The sequence below is a fragment of the Lepisma saccharinum genome, chromosome 6 (genome assembly GCF_977018435.1).
Source record: "Lepisma saccharinum chromosome 6, izLepSacc3.1, whole genome shotgun sequence".
Lineage (NCBI taxonomy): Eukaryota > Metazoa > Arthropoda > Insecta > Zygentoma > Lepismatidae > Lepisma > Lepisma saccharinum.
The window spans coordinates 91,736,169-91,764,141 of NC_139234.1; the positions used below are offsets into that span (position 1 = coordinate 91,736,169).

Below are 27,973 nucleotides of genomic sequence, written 5' to 3' on the forward strand. Positions count from 1 at the left end.
TGTTAATAAAATAATGTTAATAATAATGTTGCTAATAATGTTATTGTAACATTATTATTATTATTGATTTACTTTATTTTACTTCTCTTCTTGTGCCGATCACCACTACTAATTAGCAGTCTTAAAAATATTCCCGAATCAAACGATAGTATTATATATATTGTAATATTGGGCAATGTTTGTTAGAAGTTTTAATTTAAATTTTAGATTAACTGAATACTTAAGAAGAAATGATGCCTCTCGCTCGAGCGCGTTCGTCTCCCGAGTTTTTCCCATTTACTTCTGAAAGAAGTAATCAATTCCACTTCTGCGTAACTATTGGACTTACGACCTTCAAATTTTTATGGGACACTTTTCAAAGGTTTATTTCATAATCTATTCATTCAAATTTTCATTCTCACAAATGGTTTGATATTTGGTTTTATTTACATTAAATTTGGCAATGTTCATTCCAAATGCCATAAACAGGCGAAGTCAAAATCGACCCTTTACACGGAACGGGGTCTTTCCCGGCGGTTGGAGTTTTCCCCCCTCATTTCGGCAGGACCGCGAAGGAAGGGAGGGGTGCTGCTAATGGCCCGCCTGCTTTTGACCACAGAATGCTTGAACCTCCTTTCAGTGTGTTTTACGAAGCAACGGGAGTTTGTGTTATTTGTAACAAGTGCCAAACCTTCGTTGGAAGAGTAAACCTTCAAGAAATGGAAGATCGAAGAGAGAAAAGGCGCAGAACACCATATTCAAAGGTTCCAAAGAATAAATCTCGGCAGGGTGCTCTTCTTCGGAATTAATGGAAAAACCACCATTCATCTCTTTTCATTTAGATCGTTCGGCGCCCAAGGCAGACTCTCGCCACCCCCAGCTACGGTTCGGAACTTGATAATACTAAGAAAATCAGGTACTGCTAGCGAAGCGAGGAAGAAAATTTTACGAAAAGTATTTTTATTTACATAAAATTTCACAATATTTGTTATTAGCTTTATTTTTGCTTCAACTTTTGTTCACTTTTTGGCTAATTTGCGAAGACGGGGATGAGTGATTATATGATGAAATTGATGAATGGACACTCACAAACATCCATGCCCAGGCCGGGAACCCGAGACCCCTGGCGTTGGAGCGCAATGTGCTAACCACTCCGCCACGGGAGCCGGCTGAGTTCACAATGAAAATTGTTTGCATGTCCGGGTAAAAACAAATATTTAATTTCGATTTTGTGGTTCGATTGAATTGGTTTATTTTATTTGCTTTTCTGCCACTTTTAGCTAATCGTGAAGATGAGGATGATTGATGTTCTGATGAACCGACACTCACAAAGAACAACCATGCAAAGCCCTGGCTTCGAACCTTGCATCCCTGGCATTGTTGCGCACAGTGCTAACCACAGCGTCATGTAGGTCGGCGATTTGGTGTATTAAAAATAAACAGAGAATCCTTGTGTATTAAATCATTCTTAAGCGAAGTGATAGCAAGGGACACCAGATCACCAAAAATAAAAAAAAAATAAAGACAAAATGAAATAAAAATAAAGAATACTGCTTCGGTAGTCTACTCGGTAGGGCGTCTGACTGCCACGTGGGAGACACAGTTTCGATTCTGGAGGTGGGCCTTGTCCCCTCATAAAGCGGCTCTGAGGCTCACCTAGCCTCTAATCAATGTGTATCTGGGGGCAACCCTTGGGAATATCAGAAACAAAGACAGACTTTATCCAGCAAAGTACAGGCCTCCATGTTCAATTACCTTCACCCACCTCTGCGACAACAGTTCAATCTGATGGCGATACCAGGTGGCAGGTTTAGAATTGAAAACCTCACGACAGGCAGAATTTACCTCATCATATGAACTGAAGTGCCGACCACACAGGAAATGAGAGAGAGCGAAACAAACCGTAATCCGATGGTGCAACTTCCCAACTATAGGCGGGATGAGGTAACAACTCAAATCCGTCAAGCTCAGCTAGTGTGTTGGCCACTCTTCGAGACCGGTGACTGGGAGCATTGTCATTTTGCAGCAGTAACCTCTTCCTCCTCGTTAATGCCGGGTATTTCCCGTCCAGAATGGCATACGCTCGGCGTAATTGTTCAGAATACATTTCACCTGTTACAGCATGGTCTTCTGGAACAAACTCATAATGGACAATCCCGTCAATATTCCACCACACACTCAGCATGAGCTTTTTCCCAAATCTGTCCTGTTTCACATGGGCGATGGCCTCCTGCCTTCTTTTCACCCACTGTTTACGTGTATCGGGGTTTTCAGAAACACATACTTCTCGTCTCCTGTCACAATTCTCCTCCAAAAACGAAGATCATGCGGGTTTTGTAGCAATGTCTGGCAAATTGCAACTCTGCGCTGGGCCTGCACCTCTGTCAGCTCGTGTGGACTTTGTCGAGACTGTGTATTGGTGTAATCCATGTCATGCAAGCGAAGTTTTACTGTCGATTTGGATGCCCCAACCCCTCTGGCTAACACGTGTGCTGGATTGTGGTGTAGCATGCACAGCATCCTGCAGAGACTCGTTAATGTCCATCGGAGGTCACCCCGTGCGGGCCTTGTCCGCGAGGCGTAGTTCACCCGAAGCGAATTTTTTAAACCAACGGGAAGCTGTCCATCGATTCACCACTTCTTCGTTCTCCACACGACAAATTTCCTCCGCTGCCGCTTTTGCTGTTAGACATTTTTTCCATAAAAAAAAGCTAGCACTGCACGAAGTGCAATTTGGTCCTCACTCATCGTGCCCACTTTAATTTCAAAGGAACACTGGCTACACATGCTGCGCGTGCCTTCACTTGATCCCACGAACCTGTCCTCTATGCCTGCCAACAGCCTTTCACCGGTGGCGCCACCTACCCTCGCAAACTTCATCTCTTGGGGCTCAGTGTGCTGATGGTGCAGGACTTCTGGGACAGCCTGGTATTAGTGTTGAACTAGTGTTTATTGACTAAATTATATATTTTACGCATGTACATATTTGTTGTGTGTATATGATAGGACAGGGTTTCGCCGATAAGCTGTCATTCTTCTGCTGGCTTCCTGCTTAATTGACTTCTATAGTGAGTACAGTTTTAATTAAAATTATTGATTTGATTTGCTTTCTTTTACTTCGCTTTTTGTGCCATTTTTGTCTAATTTGCGAGGATGGTGATGAGGAATGATATGATGAAATTGATAAATGGACACTCACAAACATCCATGCCCAGGCCGGAATTCGAGCCCAGGACCCCTGTCGTCGTAGCGCGATGTGCTAAGCACTCCGCCACGGGGGCCGGCAGTTTTAATTACACAATTAAAATCAATCAATTTAATAACACAATAATCAATTTTATACGGAATAATATTATATATTTTTTATCAGAAAGGGGTTTGTCAATAATAATGAACAGAAATTAATTTAATGATGATGGCTTGAGGAACTTATATGCTATAATATTGCATTGCTCCAGTGATTGGTAACTAATTTAAATTTATATTTGTCAGTCTTTATGATTATACCACACTTTCCAATTGTTAGTATAAACTATAAAAAAAATGAAAAGTATTTACGAATAAATTTGTTGGGATTGGGCATCGTCCTATAAAATAAAAAAATACTAGGCCGAGGTCTCGAAAAGGTTGAGAACCACTGGGATAGAGTAACCAACCTACCATCTGCTCTGTGTTCCTATGGACACAAGCAAGTGGAGAATAGAAGCTGCTGCGAATTTTGTCACGCTGCCCCTGCCCATGGCTATAGTAAAAGGCCGAGGCTATTTATTCTGGAGGAGGCAGTTCACTCCCCCCTCCCCTCTCTCTCAATCCCTCCCATCGGGCGAAACACTAGAAACCACTGCCCGCTCGGTCCCGTCGATTCTCGAAACCTGTTTTGTTTACCCTCGGAATCGGAAAGTGAGAAGCCGACCATTTAGTGAGGCAATTGTACGCTGTTACCAAACTCAATATAATTAAAATCAAGTATGAAATCATTATTGCTACAGAGAATTTGAGTGAATAGATTATGAAATAAACCTTTAAAAAGTGTCCCATAAAAATATGAAGGTCGTAAGTCCAATAGTTACCGAGGAGTGGAATTGATTACTTCTTTTACAAATAAACGGGGAAAACTCGTCTTTCTAGGAAAGGGAGGGGCAGACGGTCGCGCTCGGGCAAGGGGCATGATTTCCTCTTAAAATACTATTTTTATATTTATAAAGTTACTGGACAAATGACAGTTATACAAAATTTTATTGCTTGAGACCTCAATTCGAGATGTTGGAATGAGCTCTAATTTATATGACTGAAAATGTAAGAACATAACCATCAACAAAATTTTCAATATGCAGTTATTCTCACAAAATACTTTAAAAATGAGTATTTCACAAAATAATCGTTTATTTTTTAAAAATAGATTTATTGATTTAGTGTGAAAGTTTATACTATTTGGAGCACTTCTGAGAAAACCAGACATTCATAGGCGTCACCGTTCCCGAGAAATATCAAACCAAAATAAATCTAATACGGTGGACTATTTTGAACATGGGAGGCATCGGCACGCACATAGCGATTGGCTCCTCGACTGAAAATTCCTTAAATGGCATAACAATTATACTACCAAGTCTCTTGCTTTTATCAAAAAGTGTAACAATTCGTCAATCATTAGGGACTTAGCCGCTGGACAGTGATCAAGATTGTGGGTACGAGTCCTCTATTTGGAGACACATCTTATGGCGATTCTTTGATTAAATACATTAAAAGTTATATCAGTTTAACGCTTATAAATTAGGCTATAATTTTTATTCCAAATAATATTCTGTCGCATAATTTATCTGATAGTTACAATCGAGAAAATTCTAAAAGTACAGGAAGACTTGTCTCTATTTTACAGGGGAAGACAAGACTTGTCTTTATTTTAAAAGATGATTTCTTACATAACGTGAAAACCACTTACATTCGTATCATTGCCTATCCTTCCAATTTTCATTTATTTCGAATTGAAATAAATGAATATCCCACATCTATCACCACGTGGGATCGTACTACGGGTAATGTAGCTCATTCATCATTCATCACCCCCAACTATTGGCATACTCGCTGTTCATGGCAAACCTGATGGTAAGGTGCAAGTGGTACTGACTAAACACATACGTGTGGCTAGGGTTAGCACTTAGCAGATCGCTGTAAGGGAAATGTAGGACATGCTATCCAAAATGTAGGTAGGACACAAAACATTCTCAATAAATAATAGATATTTCTATAGAACACTTTAGAAAGTAGTTGAAAAGTGACACTTTTCAGTTTTAAAAAAATTAATTCTTAATGAATTTTTAAATGCAAAATTTCAAAACTTGCAATCATACTAATCAATGCACCTCTCACTACATGATTTAAGCGGTACTTCTCAGAGGAGACAATCTTTATCAAAATTTCAGGTTTAGCCAAACTATATTTATGTTAGAGTGGACAGTCAAACTCTTTGAAATTATAGGGACCAGTACCAAACAAACATTTTACAGAATTCATGAAAAAATAATTTCTCTCGTGAGTCTGTTGTGCTGATGGTAATGAAAGTACTCTCTCAACATTTGAATTATGACCTGTAATGGCAAACAAATATTCAGCAGTTACCGTAATTGAAAATGGTTCGAGAAGTTTCATCTTGAGTAGTGTCCAGGGTGTCTACCAAAATAACACATCCAGAATTCTTGACTTTTTCTGGACTTTTCTATACCTTTTTCCGTTTTTCTTAATGTCTATTTATTCGACCGCTACTTAGGTAAAGTTGAAAATTAGTAATTAAGAAAATAAATATTTATTTAATGAAAAACCGTACTAAAGAGCCTGAACTGTGTTTGGCAAATAAGCGAGGCTTTGGCGTCTACTCATGTGGGGCTTGTGTCGGTTGTCCCTATATGTTTGTGACTGTCTCTTCATCCATCTTATCTTACCACCATTCATCCTCATCTTCGCGATTAGCCAAAGGGACAGAAAAAAGTGAAGTAAAATAAACTAAATCAACCAATCAGTCATTATGATAGCAAAACTTCTTGACCACAAGAATAATTTATTGCCTTTTTATTGACTTCTTGACCTACTTGTTAATATATTTACTTTTTCTTGACTACCATGACTTCCTTGACTGGCAGACACCATGAATAATTTTGTTATCTATACCCCTGCTTTACAATCAAATTGTATTGAATATTGAATCAGAATGGGCAAGACCTTGTTCCATCAGTATAAACCCTAAGGCAAGAAATTCTGCTCAGGCATTGAACAGTGACGTTATCAGAAAGTGGTCCCAAAACTTTGTTCATTAAGTGCTTCCGTTTTCCTGTTTGTTTAATAGCAGGACAAACTTTTGGGAGGGGGGGCAATGACTCATTTCCGCGTTCACCAACTCCGATTATTTCGAAGTTCAGATGAACGAGATCGCCCGACCCTGTGGCCGAGTGGTTAGCACATCGCGCTGCGACGCCAAGGGTCCCGGGTTCGAATCCCGGTCGGGCTTGGTTGTTTGTGAATGTCCATTCATCAATTTCATCATTTCATCACTCATCCCCATCTTCGCAAATTAGCCAAGAGGCACAAAACGCGAAGTAAAATAAACTAAATCAAAATAAATCAAGATGAACGAGATCAATTTTAATCCACAATAAATGAACTTGGTTTAAGGATTTGCATTGCACCAACGATCAGGAGGTTCCGTTCAACTGATCCGAGATTAATTTGTAAGGCTATACCTGATTGGTTGGCTAACACAAATCACAACCAAGAACTCCATAGAGTAATGTGATGTGGTAAAGTATCAACATGTAGGAGAAGAAGATAATTCGGGCTGCAAACTTCTCTGAATTTGAGAGATGTACTAATCAACCTTGTCAATATGTACAAGGATGTAGTGGAGTGTAAAGAAATAATGATATTAAAAAAGAACTGACGGCACAACACAAAAGGAGGAGAAAGCATGGAACCTTCTTCTACGGGACTTTAATGCCTTACGAAATACATTCGATTTTGAGAGAACAGTGTACGCTGAACCTCGCCCGCAATAAAGATATATTATTATTATTATTTCTATTATTACTGTACTGTGGTAACTATTTGAATTTTTCATTTCTTAATTCTTATATATTTATATTGTCGTGTCGTGTAAATAGCCAGTAACATGTATTTTCGTAAATTTATACAATCATATTTCCAACACCATGTAGCAATATCGTAAACATTGCTGTGTTCTAATTTACCTTGCGCGTAATATATGACATTTATATATGTTTTGTGTTCTGGGATAGAAAGTACAGTATTTATAAATATTACAACTTTGCACCACAGAACCACAAATTATTATTATTATTTTAACAGTTTTTAGTTTACATAGTTCTCGAATTATTAGTATTGTACATCCAACATCTCTAGCGTTTGCACGCCCTCGATATCACTTTCCGCTCTTTTTATATTAAAAAACAACTGCCTGCAGTCGAAGCGTCAGTATCGTGAACCAGGATCAGACACCAAAACGGTCGCGAATGGCCGATCAGAAGGTAAACAAGTGTTGAACCGTCTTCGTGCAATGGAATTTTCCAGTGATCCTTTCCCGATCCGAGTTTAAAATTTGATCTTCGTTCGTGCACACGGACATCAATGACTGAAGCAAAATAAATTTCACTATTGAGTTTGGAAGCGTAGTCCATAGACTTGTAACTAGCATGATTTCTTTCTGTTACCTATTTTCCTAATTAATATTTTGTGACGCTCAAAATGTAGAACTTTTATGATATTTTTCAAATTCCTCCCGGACGCCGGACATAAGGCTAAAATGTAGGACATGTCCGGGAAAAACCGGACGTCTGGTAACCCTACGTGTGGCAAGACACACCACTTGAGTTTTAAACCCCCAAAGACTGGATCAACATGGCTTATTGGAAAGGGTATACTTGTCTCTGCACTACTGAAGATATGCGATGAGAGGTTACGCTCGAGACTATACAAAGAGTCTGACTTGCGACTCGTCTCGACACGGTCTTCCCAAGGCGTCCTCTTATCTCTCTTCGTAATCCTCGTACTCGCTCCTCGATTGACTGACTTAGAACTGACCACTGACCCCTCTCCTTCCAGACATTTATTCCAATCGAATTTACTCAGTAATGCCGACTCAGTTATCTGTAGACTCTTACTTGATTGCGATCGTTTACACCTGTTTGCAACGACGGCGATCAAGGAAGCTCGGCAATGTCTAACAAGACATTCCTTAGATGGTTCTAGCAATTTCCTGATTTGGAAAGTGATGGCTAAATGTCTGGGATTTTAGAGTTCGTTGTACGTTACATTTAAAAGATTCTACAGATCGTTACGATGCCCCTCTCCGGAAAATAATTCCTTTGAATTCGTCTTTATATGTGATCCAATCTTATAGGGGTATCGTTCATTACCAAAACATAAAATCCTACAGATCGTTACGCATTATTGAACAACGAAACATTACCTTTTCTTCAGTCTATCTAATGAGGATCAAAAGTTTAATAGAAAAATAACTGCTTAGATATAAGCCAGTAACTAAGAGTCTGTGAATCCGATGCTTGAGGGGAAGCACAGGGGAGAAGGACGTGAACTTTTGAGATTTTTTTCTTCTAGTAGAGGTCTAACAACTGACCAAAATCCATCTTTTACGGAATCATTCCCAACGTTCGTCGTTTTCAACTTAATTTTTTTTTTTGGCTAACACAGAAGTTTTCACAACACTCCCACATCTCGTCCCCATGAACGCGGCTAAAAATATGAAAACAGTAACGTATAAATTAGCAATTACAGCACAAAATAAAGGCTATTATCAAGAGGAATATCATCTGTCCCTGAACAGTACGTATGTATATCCTCTAGCGCGACACAAATGAAAAGTCTCATTATAGCTCAGTTCATTGCTGATGCAGGACAAATTTCAAATTCATTTTTCTCTCTTATATAAAAAAAAAAACCTTCATAAAACTTTATTAGTATGAAGAGGAAGGATGGTAGTTAAAAATATTCAAAAATGAGAAAAATCGATGAGGGGATGTTTTGAGCTGTTCAAACTTGAAATTTGAACATTTGAACAGTGTGTTCAAATTTTACAAAGTTTCAACATTTTATCATCTCATAACATGCAACCGTTTTTCCCCTTTACAACGAGCTCAAGAACGCTTCTGTATCTTCGTTCGTTCCCGAGATATACTTAATTGAAAAGAGCATGATGCTCAAAACTGACATTTTGAACAACCCTCATATAATTTGTAATAATCATATTTCAGCAAAATCCTTTCACAGGTTTTGGAGCAAAGCAAAGCTGTGTCCGAAATATCATCAACATCGTGACTATGAGGGTCAACTCCTGCCTGATTTGACATGGAATGAATGACCCGACCCATATTTATATATATAATGTAATTAAATGTCTCAAATTATTTTATAATATATACAATATATTATATCGACTGTCTTTCATTCAAAATGTATAATTGCAAATAGATGAACAATGATGTGCATAAGGGAGGAGGGATAAAAAATAAGATATATTAAGATGATATAGTTTCATGTATAAAATTCACATATAAATGCTATTACGTGTTTTATTAATATATCTATGTACTTCGTGGTTGCTAACGAAAGACGATGAGAAATGGAGAAGAAGTAACAAGTCGGTCCAATTTCTGTGTTCTGGCGATTGCTGGGTTTAGTGTCCTTAGAGGTGAGGCTCTTTGTTGTCCGTTCTTTTTGTATGTTCTCGATATTATTCCAGTCATGTATATTCGAATCTCAAACTAATTGTTTATATTTGTTGTTAAAACAAAAACTCTTCCCCCCTTGGAAGAATTTTTGTGGGGGGAGGGGGGAATTTCAAGACAAGATCGTTGGTGGGAGGAATTCCCCCGTCCCCCCGGGATTCCGCACCTTGGTTTGGAACATTTATGTTACATATTATGCTGTTCATTAAATCACATTTTTGTAATCTGTAATTTTAAGGCAGTATATTGTTTGAAATAAAATATGCCAAACCATTTCAAAGGTAGAATTACAAGTATTGTCAACTGACCCCGAACATATCGTCAACTCACTCCACATACAGGTTGAATTGACAATTGTCACTCTTCAAAAAAAAAAAAAAAAATAACAAAATAAAAAAGCAATAATTTTACAAGTTTTTTGGAGCATGGTGAATTAAAAATTTGTAGTGGTTGAGGAAAATACAAATATTGCTCGTAGGATTTCATCAATAGTATATCTTAATTTTTAAAAGCTGCAAAAATTTAAACATAAAATCATGGTCAAGTACGATTTGATGTTGCTCTTAAAGTAGGGTGACCATAATATTTTGACCCAAAGGTCACTTTACTCCCTCCTGAAAAATTGGTTAGGCCTAATTAGCTATAAAATTATTGTCATTAACGTATTATTATTATTATTTATAGTAACCGCTGTAGCTCAGTCGGTGGTCGGCCTCCGTGGAGGAGTGGTTAGCATAGTGGTCCCGGGTTCGAATCCCGGCTAGGACTTGGATGTTTGTGTTGTCCGTAAATTTAGAAAACCGAGAATATAGAGAAAAACTGATATGTACGAATGTTGAGAAAATGTGTGTGAATGACGGGGGATACCACCGAATAGGGGAATTTCTTTATTTTATATATAAAAAAGTCGGTATGGCATCTGACTACCATGCGAGAGGCCCGGGTTCGATCCCCGGCTGAGAGAACCGGGACTTTTTCCACCTGTTTATGCGGCTCCGGCGCTCGCCCAGTGTTGTATAAAGTGGATACCTGGAGGAAACTCTGGGAGGTAAATGCGGCCAGGGGCGTGGTGCTGATCATATCACTCCAAGCTTCGGCCGAGATACGCCTTCATGGCATAGTGGTCCCGGGTTCGAATCCCGGCTAGGACTTGGATGTTTGTGTTGTCCGTAAATTTAGAAAACCGAGAATATAGAGAAAAACTGATATGTACGAATGTTGAGAAAATGTGTGTGAATGACGGGGGATACCACCGAATAGGGGAATTTCTTTATTTTATATATAAAAAAGTCGGTATGGCATCTGACTACCATGCGAGAGGCCCGGGTTCGATCCCCGGCTGAGAGAACCGGGACTTTTTCCACCTGTTTATGCGGCTCCGGCGCTCGCCCAGTGTTGTATAAAGTGGATACCTGGAGGAAACTCTGGGAGGTAAATGCGGCCAGGGGCGTGGTGCTGATCATATCACTCCAAGCTTCGGCCGAGATACGCCTTCATGGCGTGGTGCAAAGCACAGGGGAGCACTTTACCTTTTTTATTATTTATTATAGTATGGATCATATAAATGATACATCATGAACAATATCTATGTAAAATATGATCTCTCGTTGTCAAGAGCTATTAATTTTTATAATCTCGGTATGACTACTATGCCAGAAGTATTTTGCAGAAGGACCAATCTTCTTGAGAACAACTTTATTCTTTACTAACCGTTAATAAAGCTCCCCGAAAAAGTTGCATCACATATTAATATCTAACACAAAACGCGGGATTTGACATTTGAATTTCCGCCAAGACACAGAAAGTCATTCTTTTTAAGAATCTCTCAAATTTAGACTTGGTTTTCAAGCTAATTCCTAGACTTTTAAAAAACGGGACAAATAGTGTTTCTTGTATAATATCGACGGGACAACTGGGACACGCCTATGAAACGGGACTCTCCTGGTCAAAACGAGACGAATGGTCACCCTATCTTAAAGAAACGATTTTATTTCGAGCAAAGTGAAACAAAAATTATTTGAATTTCACGCTATTCAGTTCATTTTCATTTCTTGTGCGGCAAGGCCGAGTAAAGATTGTTGCAGTCAAGAAATGATTGTTGCGCGGGTGCATGGAATTCGCCGCCCCCCGTTTGTACTTCAGTTATGAGCTATTATTTTTTTCTTTTTGCTCAGGCCAATCGGGACTAGACCTACAGTTTAAAGTGGGATCCGAACCACTTGTAGCTCCACCGAGTATCGAACCCGGAACCCCTTGATTACAAGGCGACGACGCTACCACTGAGCCATCGGGGAGGCCCACACACTGTACTCGTTATTTCAAAAGTGGTAATGAAAATTTCCACAAGCGAAGTTGAAATATTTTTTAAAAAAAGTTTTTTGAGAACTGAATTTGAAAATTCAGGCGCCAGTTGAAAATGCCTACATTTTACATTCCCAATTTCGCCTTCAAATAAACACTCAAAGAATCTGTTAATTGCATAGGAAAGGCAACCTTACTTTCGAGTAAAAGATTCCGAAGAACTTTGCGGTGGCGGAAACGCATCACCCATCCCATCTCTTCACCCCACCCCTAACAGCGGTGCTTGGAAGGGAACCAGCGAAAAAGGAAGCCCTTGCCATTGGTAACAGCCTTGATGGGATACAAGAGATCTGACCAATAAGGACGTTTGAAACCCACGTGACTGTCACCGAAAGAGCTCTCCCCCCAATTTGTGCTGGAAACAGCAAAAGAAGACGGCCGCGCCATCTACTGGCCACCGATGGAAATGCAATTTCAAAGTGCAGCGAGGTTTAAATGTGGGGTAATCCTCTACTCCTTAACTCCTCTATGGCTCATTCACCCCACATTCCACCGGATGCAGAGCCGAGCAACACGAATTTTCCACTTGGCTCTGCACAGTCAGCAAGGCAACGGCCCTCGCCAGCGGTGAGTGCACCTCCACTGTAAATTTCCATCTGCATCCAGGGATACCCCAGGTGCACAGTGGAGGTGCAAAGTCCACCAACTTATGACTCAAATCCAATGTATAAAACCCCTGGCGACGGTAAATCGATCTCTCACTTCGCTCCAATATCACCACCAAACTGATCGACGAGAAGAGGACGACGGCCTGCTGAGAGATCGCGACACTACGAGGCGGCAACAAGCGAGAAGTCCATAAGCAGTCCGGATTAAGCCAACCGAAGAATCTGCAAGAATAAAACAAGTCGCCGAATTGCCTGCCGTCTCTTATCGTCATCTTCGATCTCTCCAGCGGACACCTGTCACCGTCGCCGACGCCAGAAGCCGAGGGCCAGACCAACAGCAAGGGGTGAGTAGCGTTCAACAACACAGGCTCCCAACAATCCTTCATCAGCCTCCTTAAGGGTAGAGGTGGTTAGCCAAGTCAAACTTAAGACCTATCGTATTTATCTGAGCTACGTCCCGGCGTGACTCGATCCCGTACCTTACCCGACATCACGCTACAATATATTTAAGAATTATAATTTGGTTTGTGCCCTTCTTTTTGATCAGGTATTTATGATATATCTCCTATAATTTAATGTGGATATTATGATTTCATCACCTCAAGTTTTATTCTAATATTATGAATTCTACATCTTAGATTAATTTGGAGCGGAAACTGACAGAAATTTCTACAAATGCAAGAGATTCGTACATTTCTGGTTTCACCCCATGCACAAGAGATTCGTACCTTTCTTATTTCACCCCATCAGTTGCAATATCCACAATTGTATATATGAGCATAAGGACAACTTGCAGAAGGCATTATTGTACTTTGATGAACAGACTGGTAACTTGAAAGCAGAGAAAATGGAGAGCACAGAATTATTCAGAAATAACTTACGTAAGGTAAGTGAATGAGTACTTCCTCTACATATCTTTTAGAGCCTGGGATTTTGTTCTGCTGCAAATTAAGGGCAATGTTAGAAATTTGGCGACTTTAAACCAATGTTGTCAACATCCCAACATGTGAGAGGAACCTTGTTTTGTTCTCTTGGACCATACACTTACATTTTAGATACCTCTAAGTACACATGGAGTATGTGTGTGTAACAAGAACACCCAGTAGGGAAGAAGAAAGTGTGATTTTACTTAACCCTTAACCAGGTGCACCTCTTTCACCACCTTAAGTAGGTGCGTGGGGGTAAATTTGACCCCCAAATATAAAATATTATTTGTAACCAAGTAAGATACATATGCACCAAAAATACTTTTATACGATTAAATTGACTATTTTCAAGAACGTAAAGTAATTTTTGAATAGAGAAAAGTGGTGCAATTAATTGTAAAGCTATAATATGGACAGGCATTGCATTTTCAACATTTCAAAACCCTTTCTTGCAATAGTTAAATCAAATGATAATAATCAGGGGCGTGTGGAATCAGCAATACAAAAAATATTATTTTTGTAGGCTATGCACTTCAAATGTCCTCCTCCGTGGCCGTGCAGTCTAAGGCACGTTGCTTTAGATGGCGGCTGCGGGACGGCATGGGTTCGATCCCGGGTTCACTCTCCGGGAATTTTCGGCCTGTGTATAGGGCCGGTGGCAACCCACCATCGTGAGGAAATTGGGGAGCTCCGAGTGAGTGAGCGTAATCTGGTCGCGAAGTCCTACAACGGCTGGGTGTTGGTTGGGCCGACCACCCATCCCCCTAGTCTGGCTGCAGATCTCCATGCCCCCCTGGTGGCCCGCATGGGAGGGAGACAGCAGTCTGTAGGTAAGCCAGGGCCCAATATTGGGCTGTAGCTATATAGGGTTTTTATGCACTTCAAATATTTGTGTAAATTTAGAAATATCCATTTTTTAAAGAAATACAAATATATATTTTTAGTACGTTTTCCCTTGAAAAAAATTGAAGTTCAATATATATCAATTTTCAAAATCTAATTGTTTTACACAACTAACTAAACAGAACCATTGTATTATTCTTTTTATCATATATTACGAAAAATAAACTTGTCTTGTTTTTAAAACTTCACCTTCATCAGCAAATTTGGCATTTCTTTCTCTTACAGAATATCTCCGTATAATTTTTACGTACGTATTGGTATATTCCACAGAGATTCTCACAGTAGCGTCATCTATGAAAAGTTAAAATCCTCGATAGCAGATTTGACATTTTTTGCAGTTGCAAGTGATTCAAGAAGACATAAAACAATGTTCATACTTCTTTTGTGAACATTCGAACATGAGCAGGGAGCTTCTTTCCATTGAGTTATTTTGTTGTTTTTTTCCAGAAAATAAGTTTCATCTTCATCCGGGATATCATTCTCATCATCATGATTTGTCTTAGAATTAGTATAATGTTGTCACTCAGTAACATGATATTCTACATCATGATCTGATTTGGAGTCAATTATTCATCTTGAAGCACTTCAGATGAACTAGGTTCGAAATGTCCTCCAACAGCCACCGTATATGCCCTTGCTGTCTTTCATACTACGAGCTTTAGAACGATTTCTTACAAAAATTAAACATTCACTTTAAAACACGGTCAAACAACACAGATGAAGTAAAAACTGTTAAAATATTTCACTCACGAAGCACAGTAAGTGCAAGTTCTAAAAAAGTGAACAAAAAAATTGCATACGTAACTAGGAACTTTGGAACAGCTTCACCTTGCTGCAATTACACACACAATGAAGGAAATGACCTCGACAGTTGAATCAGACTGTTTTAGGAAGGTAAGCTAGCAGAGGAGGCAACCAACAAGTGTCTGGGCGTTAAGAAATACCTACCTGGGGGTCAAATTTACCCCCGCGTACCTAGTTAAGGGTTAACAAACAAATGCAAATCGGTTGAACTTGGGTACAAGGAAATTTCCTTCAGGTCCATCTCAACATTTTATATCCATCTTCGTCTTGGCTTTCCTACAAGTCTCTTACCATCAGTTTTTCCAACAAGAATCCTGGAAACTTTTATTTCCTCTGCCATTCATTCCACATGGCCTACCCATCTAAGTCTTCTTGATTTAATTATTCTAGTAAAATCTGGACATGAATGCTTACAGTATTATGCAGTTCTAAATAAGGAACCTTCTCCACTCACCTGTCTCATCGTTCCTTTCAGGTCCAAATATTTTTCTAAGGATGTTATTTTGTCACTTCTGAATGCCTTCCCTTTTTTCACTGTCCTTCCAACAGTGGAAAATGGGGCTGGAGGTGAAAGTAAAATTGTACCCATAAATATCACATTAAAAAGTATATTTTGTGGTTAATGTTATTTTTGTCAAGTTTTTCTTGCCTGTTTTCATGCAGATTGGTAAAGTATTGGCTGACAACAGCCCCTCTCCCATTGTGCATGTCAGGAATAAATGTGTGGTTTAAGAAGTTTGTAATTGGCAATATACGATATTTATGCATGTATAATGAGCATGCGTGTATATTGCACCCATCGTTTTTGATGGGGAAAAGCAACAAACAATTATGTCTCCTATATAATGTGCAGTACAATTCAGGTTCAAGAAATGGCTTTCTTAGTTGTAGGTGGTAAAGCTGTTGCTATGCCGATCAAGAGTGAAAGACATCATACTCAATGAGTCACCAACCCATGCCACCTTCCCTCCCCTCCCCCTCCCTCCACTGTGTTTATCATCCTAATGCTTTCTCTTGCGTAACCACCTTGTTTATTCTGTAGTAGAGGAAGAGACATCATAATCGATATGTATTTGCAGGAGTCTAGAAGTTATTTTCTATTACTTCTCAACCGACAAATACCACTGATATCCATCCAATGTAACAAGAGGTACATACTCGAATTCTTCAAGAAGGAAGCTGCTTTTATCGATGCCTCAAAATGCTCTGATACAAAGTGAAACGGCCATTTCTTTTTTGTGTGTTTTTTATTTTTGAATTATTATTACTAAAGAAATCCAACCTGGTAATTTGTACTTGTGCCTGTTGATATAGATGTGTCAGATGCAGTGACATAGTGAAAACATTCACAATTTTATGTTGCCTGCCCAAATTATTCCATGCATAATATGCACCACAGTTTGGAAGATATCTATGTTCTTCTTAAAGGTTTGCATAACCACTTTTTATAGATGCAAAATAATCTTAAGACAGTTATTCATTCCTTAGAAGTGTAGAGTGACAAGCCATGTGAGGTTGCGTTATTGTATGTATATCTTAGTGTAGCTTGAAATAGTTCTGGGAAACCAGAACGAAACATCGCAGATAAAATAAAATAAAAACCACTAAAGATAACTGTGTTAGATTATTCTGCATAGTTTTTGGGAGCACAATTTTTTTTAAGAAAAAGTGTGCATTCTGCATGAGTAAATGCAGTAAATGTGTGTGATGAACAGCAACATGTCCAACTCATACAGTAGTCATGGGTGACATGTGGAGACTGCAATTTGGAACAGCCAAATGAAATTGAAATGGACCTAAACAGTGGTGCCAACTTAATATGGGTCCTAGTGGCTCAGACATACCAATAATTTGCCAAGTATTTGGTCTATTAATTAATTCGTGCGCCTGGACAAGAGATGGCGTAACAAGCGTATCGTCCCACAGTTCCGTGTATCCACACATGCGTTGAAAACTCCTGTCAGCGCGCATCGTTCGTAGTATAGGGCAGTTGATTGACGCGTCAACAACTGCATTTTGTAGTCAACTGAACATGGCGCAGTTCGTGCCAGATAAAGTGTTTTTGCGGGGTGTTCTGCTTCATTACTTTAACATGCAGAAAAGTGCTACCGAAAGTCATTGTATTTTGGTGGAAGTGTATGGTGACCATGCGCTAGCTGAGCGAACGTGTCAGAAGTGGTTTGCACAGTTTCGAAGTGGTGATTTCGGCCTGGAAGACCAAGAGCGACCACGAAGATTGCTCGATCAGGATTCGTGTTAAATGCAGGAAGAACTTGCAGAAGCATTAGGCGTTGATCAAACAACAGTTTTCAAACGCCTCAAAGCCATGGGAATGATTCCAAAGATGTCACATTGTGTTTCACATGAATTGAAAGACAGAGACGTTGAAAGATGAAAAACCATTTGCGAATTGCTGCTTCAAAGACAGAAAAGAAAGGGGTTTTTGCATCGCATTGTTACTGGTGATGAGAAGTGGATCCGTTACGAGAACCCGAAACGAAAAAAGGCCTGGATGAAGCCAGGTGAACCAGGTCCATCACAACCGAAACGAGATATTCACTGTGCAAAGGTTATGCTGTGCATATGGTGGGATATGAAAGGTGTGGTGTACTATGAGCTGCTGCAACCGGGTGAAACTATTAATGGAGAACGTTATCGATGACAATTAATGCGTTTGAAGCAAGCTCTGGCCAGGAAACGACCAGAATGGGAGAACAGACATGATAAACTTATTTTTCAACATGATAACGTTCGCCCACATGTCGCAAAACCGGTCAAAACCTATTTAGAAAATGTCGAATGGGAAGTTTTACCCCACCCGCCGTATTCACCAGACGTTGCTCCTTCGGACTACTACTTGTTCGATTGCATGAATAACGATTTGATTGGACAGCGGTTCACTTCTTCAGAAGATATCGAAAAATGGGTCTCTGACTGGATCGCTTCAAAGGATGAGGACTTCTTTCGCAACGGAATCCGTAACTTGCGTGACAGATGGGCGAAAGTGGTGGCTCACGATGGACAATATTTTTCTTAAGGTATTTATGTATTTTGTGTTTGAACTACAGCTTCAATGTGTGTGTAACAACCGCACGAATTAATTCCTAGACCAAATATTATTATTTACCACTATAATTATAGGAGTCTAACTTGGCCACTATGTACAGTTCCACACTATTATCAACTGCTTGAGGTAGTGGACCTCAATCCCTATAACATACAATGATGGACACGATTTGGAATTGTTATGTTAGTTTTTATTGACCTTGTTTAGGAGCTGTGGGAATCAGTTGCCAGGTTTTGATTCTCTGGATTGGTAATATCTAGGGCTGAGCCAATAACACTTTAAACCACTAATGATACCGATACTTTCACAGATTCTCACCAACATCGATACTGATACTTGATTGTAATAATTAAAATTTGCATAAAATATTGATTAATATTAATGTAATTATATGCATGAATTTACCAAGATTTTTAAAAAAAAATATTCAAGAATTTCATCGCCCTGCATAAGCGCCTCTGGCACTCATCCAGCCTCTCATCAATGGGTACCTGGGGGCAACCAACCATGAAGGGGGTAGGTATATGCAGCAAGAATGTGGTGATGATCACATCACCTCCACTATTGCCGATATCAAGAATATGTTCCTCTATGCCCCCCTATGTACCTTCATGGCATTGTGCAGGGGATAGCATTATTCTTACTTTTTATTAAATTGGATTTGGATTGGTGCAAACATAATTTAAAATTTATTCAAACTTTTTTTCTTCAGAGCCACAATTTAAGAAATATACCATTTTCATTAGTTACAACATACAAAGTAAATAAAATAATTTTACAAATGTTGAAGACTCAATATCTGTGTTGCAAAACCTACTTTTTTAAACAATAATTTGGAATGGTGCAAATGTAATATGAAGTACTGGAATATGTTTTACAACTTTTATGTCAATGTACAGGGTGTCGCAAAACTCTTTCAACAATGCTTGGGTGCTAGTAGATATCATAAAAACAAGTAACTTTTCCCTATAAAGTTTACCTCGAAAGCACTTAGTTTCTGCGCTATAAGTTCTTAAAATCTATCCTGTATGTATGCAACCCAACACAGCAAACGCTTGCTCTGACATAACTACCAGGGGCGCATGGCAGGGTTGCCACTAGCGTTCCTCGCTAAGGGAGATGACTTGAAAACAACAACTTGAGAGTCTTGCCTGAGCAAAATCCAAAACATTAATGATACTTGCGATGTTGTAAGAAGCATTGACAGTATTTATAAACTGACCAAGACAAATAATGGGCAGACTGAAATCCAAGATTACTCATTCTAAAATATTTCCATGATTGATTGATTGATTTGGTTTATTTTAATTCGCTTTTCTGCCACTTTTGGCTAATCGCAAAGATTAAGATATGATGAAATAACAAATGACACCCAATGTCTAGACCAAGATTTAAACTCGAGACACCTGGTGCCGTAGCGAGCTGTGCTAACCACATCACCATGGAGTGTTTCGTGTATCATGCAATATCAACAATTGCAAGGGACACGTGAGGTAGGGGAAATCCACGAACGAACAAATGTATACATGATGTGTTTGCTGTCTCGTTTCAAACACTCAGACTGTAATGTTATTACAATTTATTTGAAAATTATTCCTGTCTGTGCTAGCGTTATTGCTAATCGTGTTCATCTCATAAGGAAATAATTTCAAGGCTCTTTTAATTTAATGATTGATTGATTTGCTTTATTTTACTTCCCTTTTTTGTGCCACCTTTGGCTAATTTGCGAAGATGGGGATGAGTAATAAGATGAAATTGATGAATGGATACTCGCAAACATCCATACCCAAGCTGGGATTCGAATCCAAGACCCCTGGCATCGTAGCGCGATGTTCTAACCACTCCGCCCGACTTTCAATTGAATGAAAACGTAGTTTTAATTTAAATTCACACATTAAAACTAGAGCTTATTAAAAAATAAAGCCAAGAAGTGCATACTTATATCAAGCGCTGAACTGTAAGGGCACTCGTATTGCACATTTGCGTATTATTTACATTTGTTTGTTCGTGAATTTCCCCTATCTCACGTGTCCCTTGCAATTGTTGATATCACATGATACACAAAACACTCCGTGGTGATGTCGTTAGCACAGCTCGCTACGGCGCCAGGTGTCTCGGGTTTAAATCCTGGTCTAGACGTTGGTATCATTTGTTACTTCATCATATCATCTTCATTAGTCAAAGGTGGCAAAAAAGCGAATTAAAATAAATAAATCAATCAATCATGGAAATATTTTAGAATGAGTAATCTTGAATTTCAGTCTGCTCATTATTGTTTTCTTCAGTTTATAAATACTGTGAATGCTTCTTACAACATTGCAAGTATCATTAAAGTTTTGGATTTTGCTCAGGCAAGACTCTCAAGTTGTTTTCAAGTCATCTGCCTTAGCGAGGAAGGCTAGTGGCAACCCTGCCACGCACCTCTGGTAGTTATGTCAGAGCAAGCATTTGCTGTGTTGGGTTGCATACGTACAGGATAGATTTTAAGAGCTTATAGCGCAGAAACTAAGCGCTTTCGAGGTAAACTTTATAGGGAAAAGTTACTTTGTTTTTATGATATCTACCTGTACCCAAGCATTGTTGAAAGAGTTTTGCGACACCCTGCATAGGCTAGTTAGATACAAAAATGTTACAGACCCACCACATTTCAAAAAAATAATGAAACTTAGACTACCTGTTTTATTGGTATATTTTTATACTTTACATGTTGGATAATATTCACTAATGATATTAAAGTTCAATTTTTCCAAGAGAAAAAAAGTTTCAAAAAAATAAAAAGAATCATGATTTTTTTCATGATTCAATCACTGATGAAAACAATGATTAAATCATTTTGATCAAATAATTTTCAACTTTGTGCATAAGTGATAGCTTTATCCTTTTTATTACCTTCTATATTAATCCACACTTGTACATATACATTTACATAAACAATAAAGTGAAGAAAAAATGCTACTGTATTATCAATTGGAATATACATATAATATTGAAATTGGTAGATGTATACCTTCATAGCATTGTTCTGGTCTGTTGCTCTGGTACAAGGCTGTCACAAAAGTCACTAGTAGTGTATTTATAACACATTGAACATTGTCTTTTTAGGAGTTGGTTGATTTTTTTTTTGAGAAATTGGTGACGTTTGCCGAAATGGAGTACAAAAGAATGATGTTTCGTGGGGACGAACATAGCCTGAGAGCTGTTGTGGAAAAACATATGAAGGTCAAAGAGATTGAGAGTTCCATGGAGATGGCATCTGATGTTGGAGAACCAGAACAGTATGATAAAGCTTGCTCTGAGTTAGTCGAGGTAGGTATTGCATTCTTAGTTTACACAATATAAAAGAATTAATGTAACTTTGGATGAAAATCATGGTAATATTCTGCATGGCACAAATCTCTACTCATGTAGTTCTGGTCACTGTATGATGTGAATAACTATAGATATATGTATATATTAGATATCTAGTTTTTAGATATTTAATTGTGGATATCAAATACATTCATTTAGATGCCTTAGAAAATATATAGAATATATATGAGGGACGTTCATAAAGTAATCATTATTGCCAAGAAATAATACAGTAATGCACAAGTTTTTTGTGAATGAATCAGTCTTTCTCCACATAAAGTCTGCCCAAAGTGACACACTTATCCCATGGATGTTCTGTGTCCAGCTGTCCAGGAAGTTATTCCCACGTAGGGGTTCCTTCAGTTTTGGAGAGAGGCAGAAGTCGCTGGGTGCGAGGTCTTTGGAAAAAGACCTCCTGATCGACACTGCAGAACAGTGGCCTCCTTTCTGTGCTGCATTTGGACTGGTGTCAGCAAGCGTGGAAGCCAGTGGACGACAACCTTCATCAAACGTAGCTCATTGTGTATTATGCTGCAATGGTGGAAGGAGGATCTGCAAGTACGAAGGACACCATTTTCTTCACAATTCCGAGTTCCTCCAAGAGAGAAGGCTGCCTGCTGCATTCTTCATCTTGCAGACTTGTTGCACCACACTGAAACGTTCTACGCCACCTTACCACTGTGTCATATGATGGAGCATTTCTCTGTACATAGCTACAAGTTCATCGTGGATTTATTTTGCAATTTTTCCTTTCAAAAACAAAAAGCGAATCACACTCAGCTGGCTACATGGGCTGCATCATTTTGGTTTTCTGGTCCTCTAGAAGGTGTTCCTCAGAACTACTACACATGGAATGTGTACCGATCCGATAGCTTAAGAAACAAAGGCTTCCTCACAGCAAAAATTTTTGAAACAAACTTGCAAATAAAAAGCAAAAATTATTAATTTATAAACGTCCCTCAAACAATGCTGGATATTAGGACTGAGGCAATAGCAATGCCAGTTTTATCAGTATCAGAAATACTAATACTAGCCAACACTTTTCTGAACTGAATAGGGTGGATACAAATCATGATTCGTATTTAAAAAACAAATTTTTTATGATTTTTTAAAATTTAAATCATTTTTATATTATTATTATTATTATTTTTGAAACAAGCTTAAAATTGCTTGTATGTTTTTGGAATCCTACATATATTTTTTGATAGAAATACTTTTTCTAATAAAATATTTCAACAGTTTGATTGAAGCAAATAAAAAAATATAAGCAAATATACATTTTTCTGTTTTGATACTGTATACACGAACCTACTATGGATATTTTGTTGAATCTCTTAGTAAAACTATAATAATTTCAGTAACTTTTCTTCCAGTAAAAATAAAACCTTCTAAATATACTACATAATTGTAAAGTATGTTTTATAGTATTTATAGCTGAATTTTGGCAACTTTTTAAAAATGATAGTTTGTAAAATATCAGCTGTCATGTTTATTTTGAGCTTAATGATAATGACACTATTTATGGTTTAACATTATTAGTACTTTGTATATTATTCTACACAAAATTTTTGCTATTTTTACATGTAAAATTCATTACATTTTTAATCAAGAGAAATTTAAATGTGTTTACAGTTTACATATTTCATTTCCTTTCGTACAAGCTTCGCCCCATCAGTTGGATATTTTGTTTGTTTGTTTGTTTTTCTTTCTTAGAACCTAATAAATACCATTAAATGATTACGAGAATAATGTACTTACACCAAAATCGATTCTGATATCTACAAAATCATTATATACAGTATTCCATAAATTATTTCTTTAAAGTGATTTAAATTGCATTTAAATCAACTGATTTAAATCATACCACCTTGAGTCCGAGTGTCTCAGGAATCTGCAAAAATGCCAAGTGACAGTTTTGCAGGGTCTATAAATATCCTGAAAATTATACAAAATGTATTAATTAATTTTACAACATTGTAAGAAAGAGTGGACTTTGTGATTAAACATGTGCAATTATGAATATTTTAAAGCAAAACTTTTTTTATGTTGGTTATGTTACAGATACAGTGTAAAATATATAAATATTCTACACTACTTTCAATTGATATAATACTTTCAATTGATATAATTATCAAGTATCAGCGGAAATGGGTAAGAGTATTAGCATGAGCTTGAGTTTGATTTTTAAGTCCATTTTATGCACAGAAAGGCTAATTGAGTCTAGAGCTACAGTTTAATGAGGGATCCAAACCACTATGTACTTCCACCAGGTATCAAACCCAGAACCCCTTGATTACAAGACAATGATGTTACCACTATGACATTGGTTAGATTGAATGATTGATTTGCTTTATTTAACTTTGCCTTTTGTGCCACTTTTGGCTAATTTGCGAAGATGGGGGTGAGTGATGACATGATGAAATTGATGAATAAACACTCACAAACATCCATTCCTAGGCCAGGATTCAAACCTGGAACCCCTGGCATCGTAGCATGATGTGATAACCACCAGTAGCGTACGCAGGATTTCATCAAGGGGGGTGTTATTTCTAAAACTTTTTTTCCAAATTCTCATTACCATTCTTTTATTATACTTTAATTAAATAATAATAATCACAATTATTTAATAATACTTATAATTAATTAATTAGCTGAATTAATACTAATAATACTACTAATACCACTACTACTACTATTAAGTAGTAGAGTTCTAAATATACTATATAAATATAGTATTTATGAAAACATTAGAACGAAATTACTTTCTCGTCATTCGATTTTTATCAAATCCTGGGAGCATTTTTTTGTGTCTTCGTTACGAAATAATTGTCTGGTCAACGAGGTAAGACATTTTAAGGTTGAAGAAAATCCATAAAAACAAGAAAATATATTAAAATAAATTAAAATAATCAAAGTATGGAACTCATCCAAGGAGCTGCGATGGTCTGGTCTGTAGAGCATCTGACAACCAGGCAGGCGATTTGGGTTCGATTCCCGGAATTAGTCGGAATTTTTCCAGCTTCTTTCCCGCATAAATGTCCCTGATAATTCACATCTGAATTGTCTCGCTGTTCTTACCAACAAAACATTTTGTAATAGTTAAGCTTATTGTCGTTTGAATAATTGTCTAGTCAACAAGGTGAGACATTTTTAAAGAGATAAGACATTCAAACGTGCTGCGGTAAACAATACAATGGGAAGGCGGACTGGGGACTGTATCCTTGTCCGCCTAGCCTTTGTGTATACATTAGCCTCTTACAAAGTACCAAGAACTTTATTTAGTTAATTCTCATTGTTCACACACAAAAAAATACATGTTCGTTGAACACTGGCGTACGTAGAGGGGTGGCCGATGGTGTACCAGACCCTACCGAAATTTTGAGAAAATCAGAATTTTCAAATAAAAATCCGTTAAGAAGTTTAAAAAATCAAAATGTGTAAATGCGAAACCTCTTTTAAAGTCAATCCCGATTACCATTTTTGTATTTGAATAAAATTTTAATAGACTGAAAAGCTCCAAAAATACGAAATATTTTATTATGCATCCTGCCCACCAAAACGAAGCCATGTGCTATCCACATATACTATTCCAGCCCCTCCCAAAAATAAAAATCCTGCGTACGGCAGTGTATTGAACATTGTTGCGACTGAGATACAAAACAACTTTTTTCCCTTTTAAATCATAGGTACTCTAACCTAACCTCATAAACTCGTGTTTATTTTCAAAGCATCACTCTGAAAGACGCGTGTGTTTGGAATGCTGTGCTTTTCTCCATGTTGCATGGAAATAATAATGCAAATTATTATTATTATTATTATTATTATTATTATTATTATTATTAGTAGTAGTAGTAGTAGTAGTAATAGTAATATTATTGTCCCAGATCTTTGACTGTGAAAAATTGGTCATTTAATTTTTTTTTCCACAGCATTTTTCATAATATTTCACAAGCTCAAGGGGGGGGGGGTGTTTAAACCCCGTAACCCCCCCTTGTGTATGCCACTGCTAACCACTCAGCCATGGGGACCGACACTACACCATCAGGGAGGCCAGTATTGTATCTACTACAGCCCTACTGGATATGCAGTATTTATCCACTACGACATGTAATAAAGGTCTCGATTAGATTCAGGTTCCAGTCCAGAATATATATTTTTCTTCCATGACATATCAGAAGCAAATTAAAATGTCAATTACAAGTAGAGAAGAGAAATCTTCTGTACTGTACAGACAAGAGGATGTCTACTGAATATCTGTTGGAACCCAGAATTTATTGCATGAATATTTAACATCGAACCTTTATTATCAGTCAATCCATATCACTGATGGTCTTCCCACTCCTCCTGTCCTTCCACACTTTTCCATGTTGTATTATCAGCCATTCTGTATATATATGTCCCAAGGCCTCCCCGATGGTGCAGTGATAGCATCATCGCCTTGTAAACAAGGGGTCCTGGGTTCAATACCCGATGGAGGCAGTGGTTCAGATCCCACTTTAAATTGTAGGTCCGGTCCCCATTAGCCTTACTGTGCATAAAGTGGGCTTAAAACACCAAATGAACCAATCAGTGTATATATGTCCCAACCATCTAAGTTGTGCTCATTTAATGTCCTTCACTATCTGTATCTTGATAAAGCTGGTATATATTTGTTGTATCTTGTCCTCCATGCTCCATTTTCACCTACAGGCTCATATACAGAGGTTGATTAGGTTATATCCGACCAATATGTACCAATATGTTAACTTTTAAACTATCACACAATAAATAATACCATATCTAATTATAATTATTTTAATACATTAATTTCTCATACATAAAAAAACATCCATACCAAATAATAATTAACATAACCTAAATTCAAACCCAAAAACAAACACCACCCCCTTTTTAAAATTTTAATTACTATTATAATGTACCTCCCTTTACCTTAGGGAAAGCTGTGCTGCCGCAATTGGTCTTGCATTCTGCAATGTGCCGTAGGAGGAGGTTGTGAACCCAGCCCTTACGTATGCACCACAGTCCAAGACAGCAACAAATGACGTCACTGACAGTGGACTGCGCCATATTGAATCTCTGTGCCATGTCACGTTGGGGTGGTGGATTCTTCTGGACTGCAATTCGCCAAATTCCATGCAGCACCTTTGTGCATGAGCACCATTTGTGTTTGCCTGGCCACGATATCTTTAGTTGTTGTCACTCTGATGGTTAAACCCAACACTATTTCACTATTTGGTTGTACGAAAAATGTGTGTGGAAAAGAGCCGTGATGTACCTTCTCAATAATGGTTAATTTTTATCGGCATTTCACTAGCACGAAAACAACACTCTGGCAACTGCAGGCTCAGACACCACTGGTTTCAAGGCCGGTTTTAAGTTTCTGGTGCAACTACACATGTGGCAGCACTGTTCCCAAGTCGGTTGGATATAACCTGGTCAACCTTCTGTATCCTCCTCAGTATCTTCCTTTCAAAACTTGCAATCAATGCCGTAGCTCCTCCTGTTAATGTCCATGACTCAAATCCATACATACAAATAATCCTTGTTAGCACTGTAGGGGATGCCCACTCATCGCCGAATTTATGATTTTTATTTTGGGAGTTAGGTTTTCTTTCTTTTTTATTGCGTATGCAAATTTGTATATACATTACCAGTCAGTAAACTAAAATATTGCTTTGCTGTACCTTAGAAAATTGGTTCTAACCTAGGTCATCAAATCTTATGATAACATTTACACTTAATTTAAGAAAAGCCAAACTCACGAAAATATCTGTCAGACTAATAACACTGACAACTTGAGCAATTTCTATTTTCAAGTTCAAACTTAATGTCCATCTAATCTACCTATAAGTTTTTTTATGAACATATCAATGCTTGTAAAATATCAACACTATGCCATGAAACTTTAAGTGGAAAACAGCCTGTTGTTGTCTCGGCTCTGTAAAGTTAGTCAGGTTCTAATTGGTGTCCTTCTTTAATCCACAAGGCTGCATACTTTTTGGTCGCGAAATTTTTGATGATCGGACTCTTAAGGGACATGAATTATTTTATTTGTTTGTTACATATATTATACATATATGCTTTCAATCCCATTTTCTTTGAGGGGGATAAAACACCCTGGCAGGGATGAAAATAATTATCTTTTCCTGGGAATAAAATTTTCTGTGGGAGGAAATCCCCAGCATCCCCCACATTAATTCATACGCTGCTTGTTAGTGTTTTATACAG

General features: G+C 38.0%; 1 protein-coding gene across 1 annotated transcript in view; it reads left to right on the top strand.

The window, feature by feature from the left end:
- Nucleotides 1-27,973, top strand: part of LOC145988928 (uncharacterized) — a 224,406-nt gene that overhangs the window by 129,957 nt on the left and 66,476 nt on the right. The window contains exon 8 of the mRNA XM_083124226.1: nucleotides 21,500-21,703. Coding sequence (XP_082980352.1) covers nucleotides 21,500-21,703 — 204 coding nt within the window. The remainder of the gene's footprint in view (nucleotides 1-21,499; nucleotides 21,704-27,973) is intronic.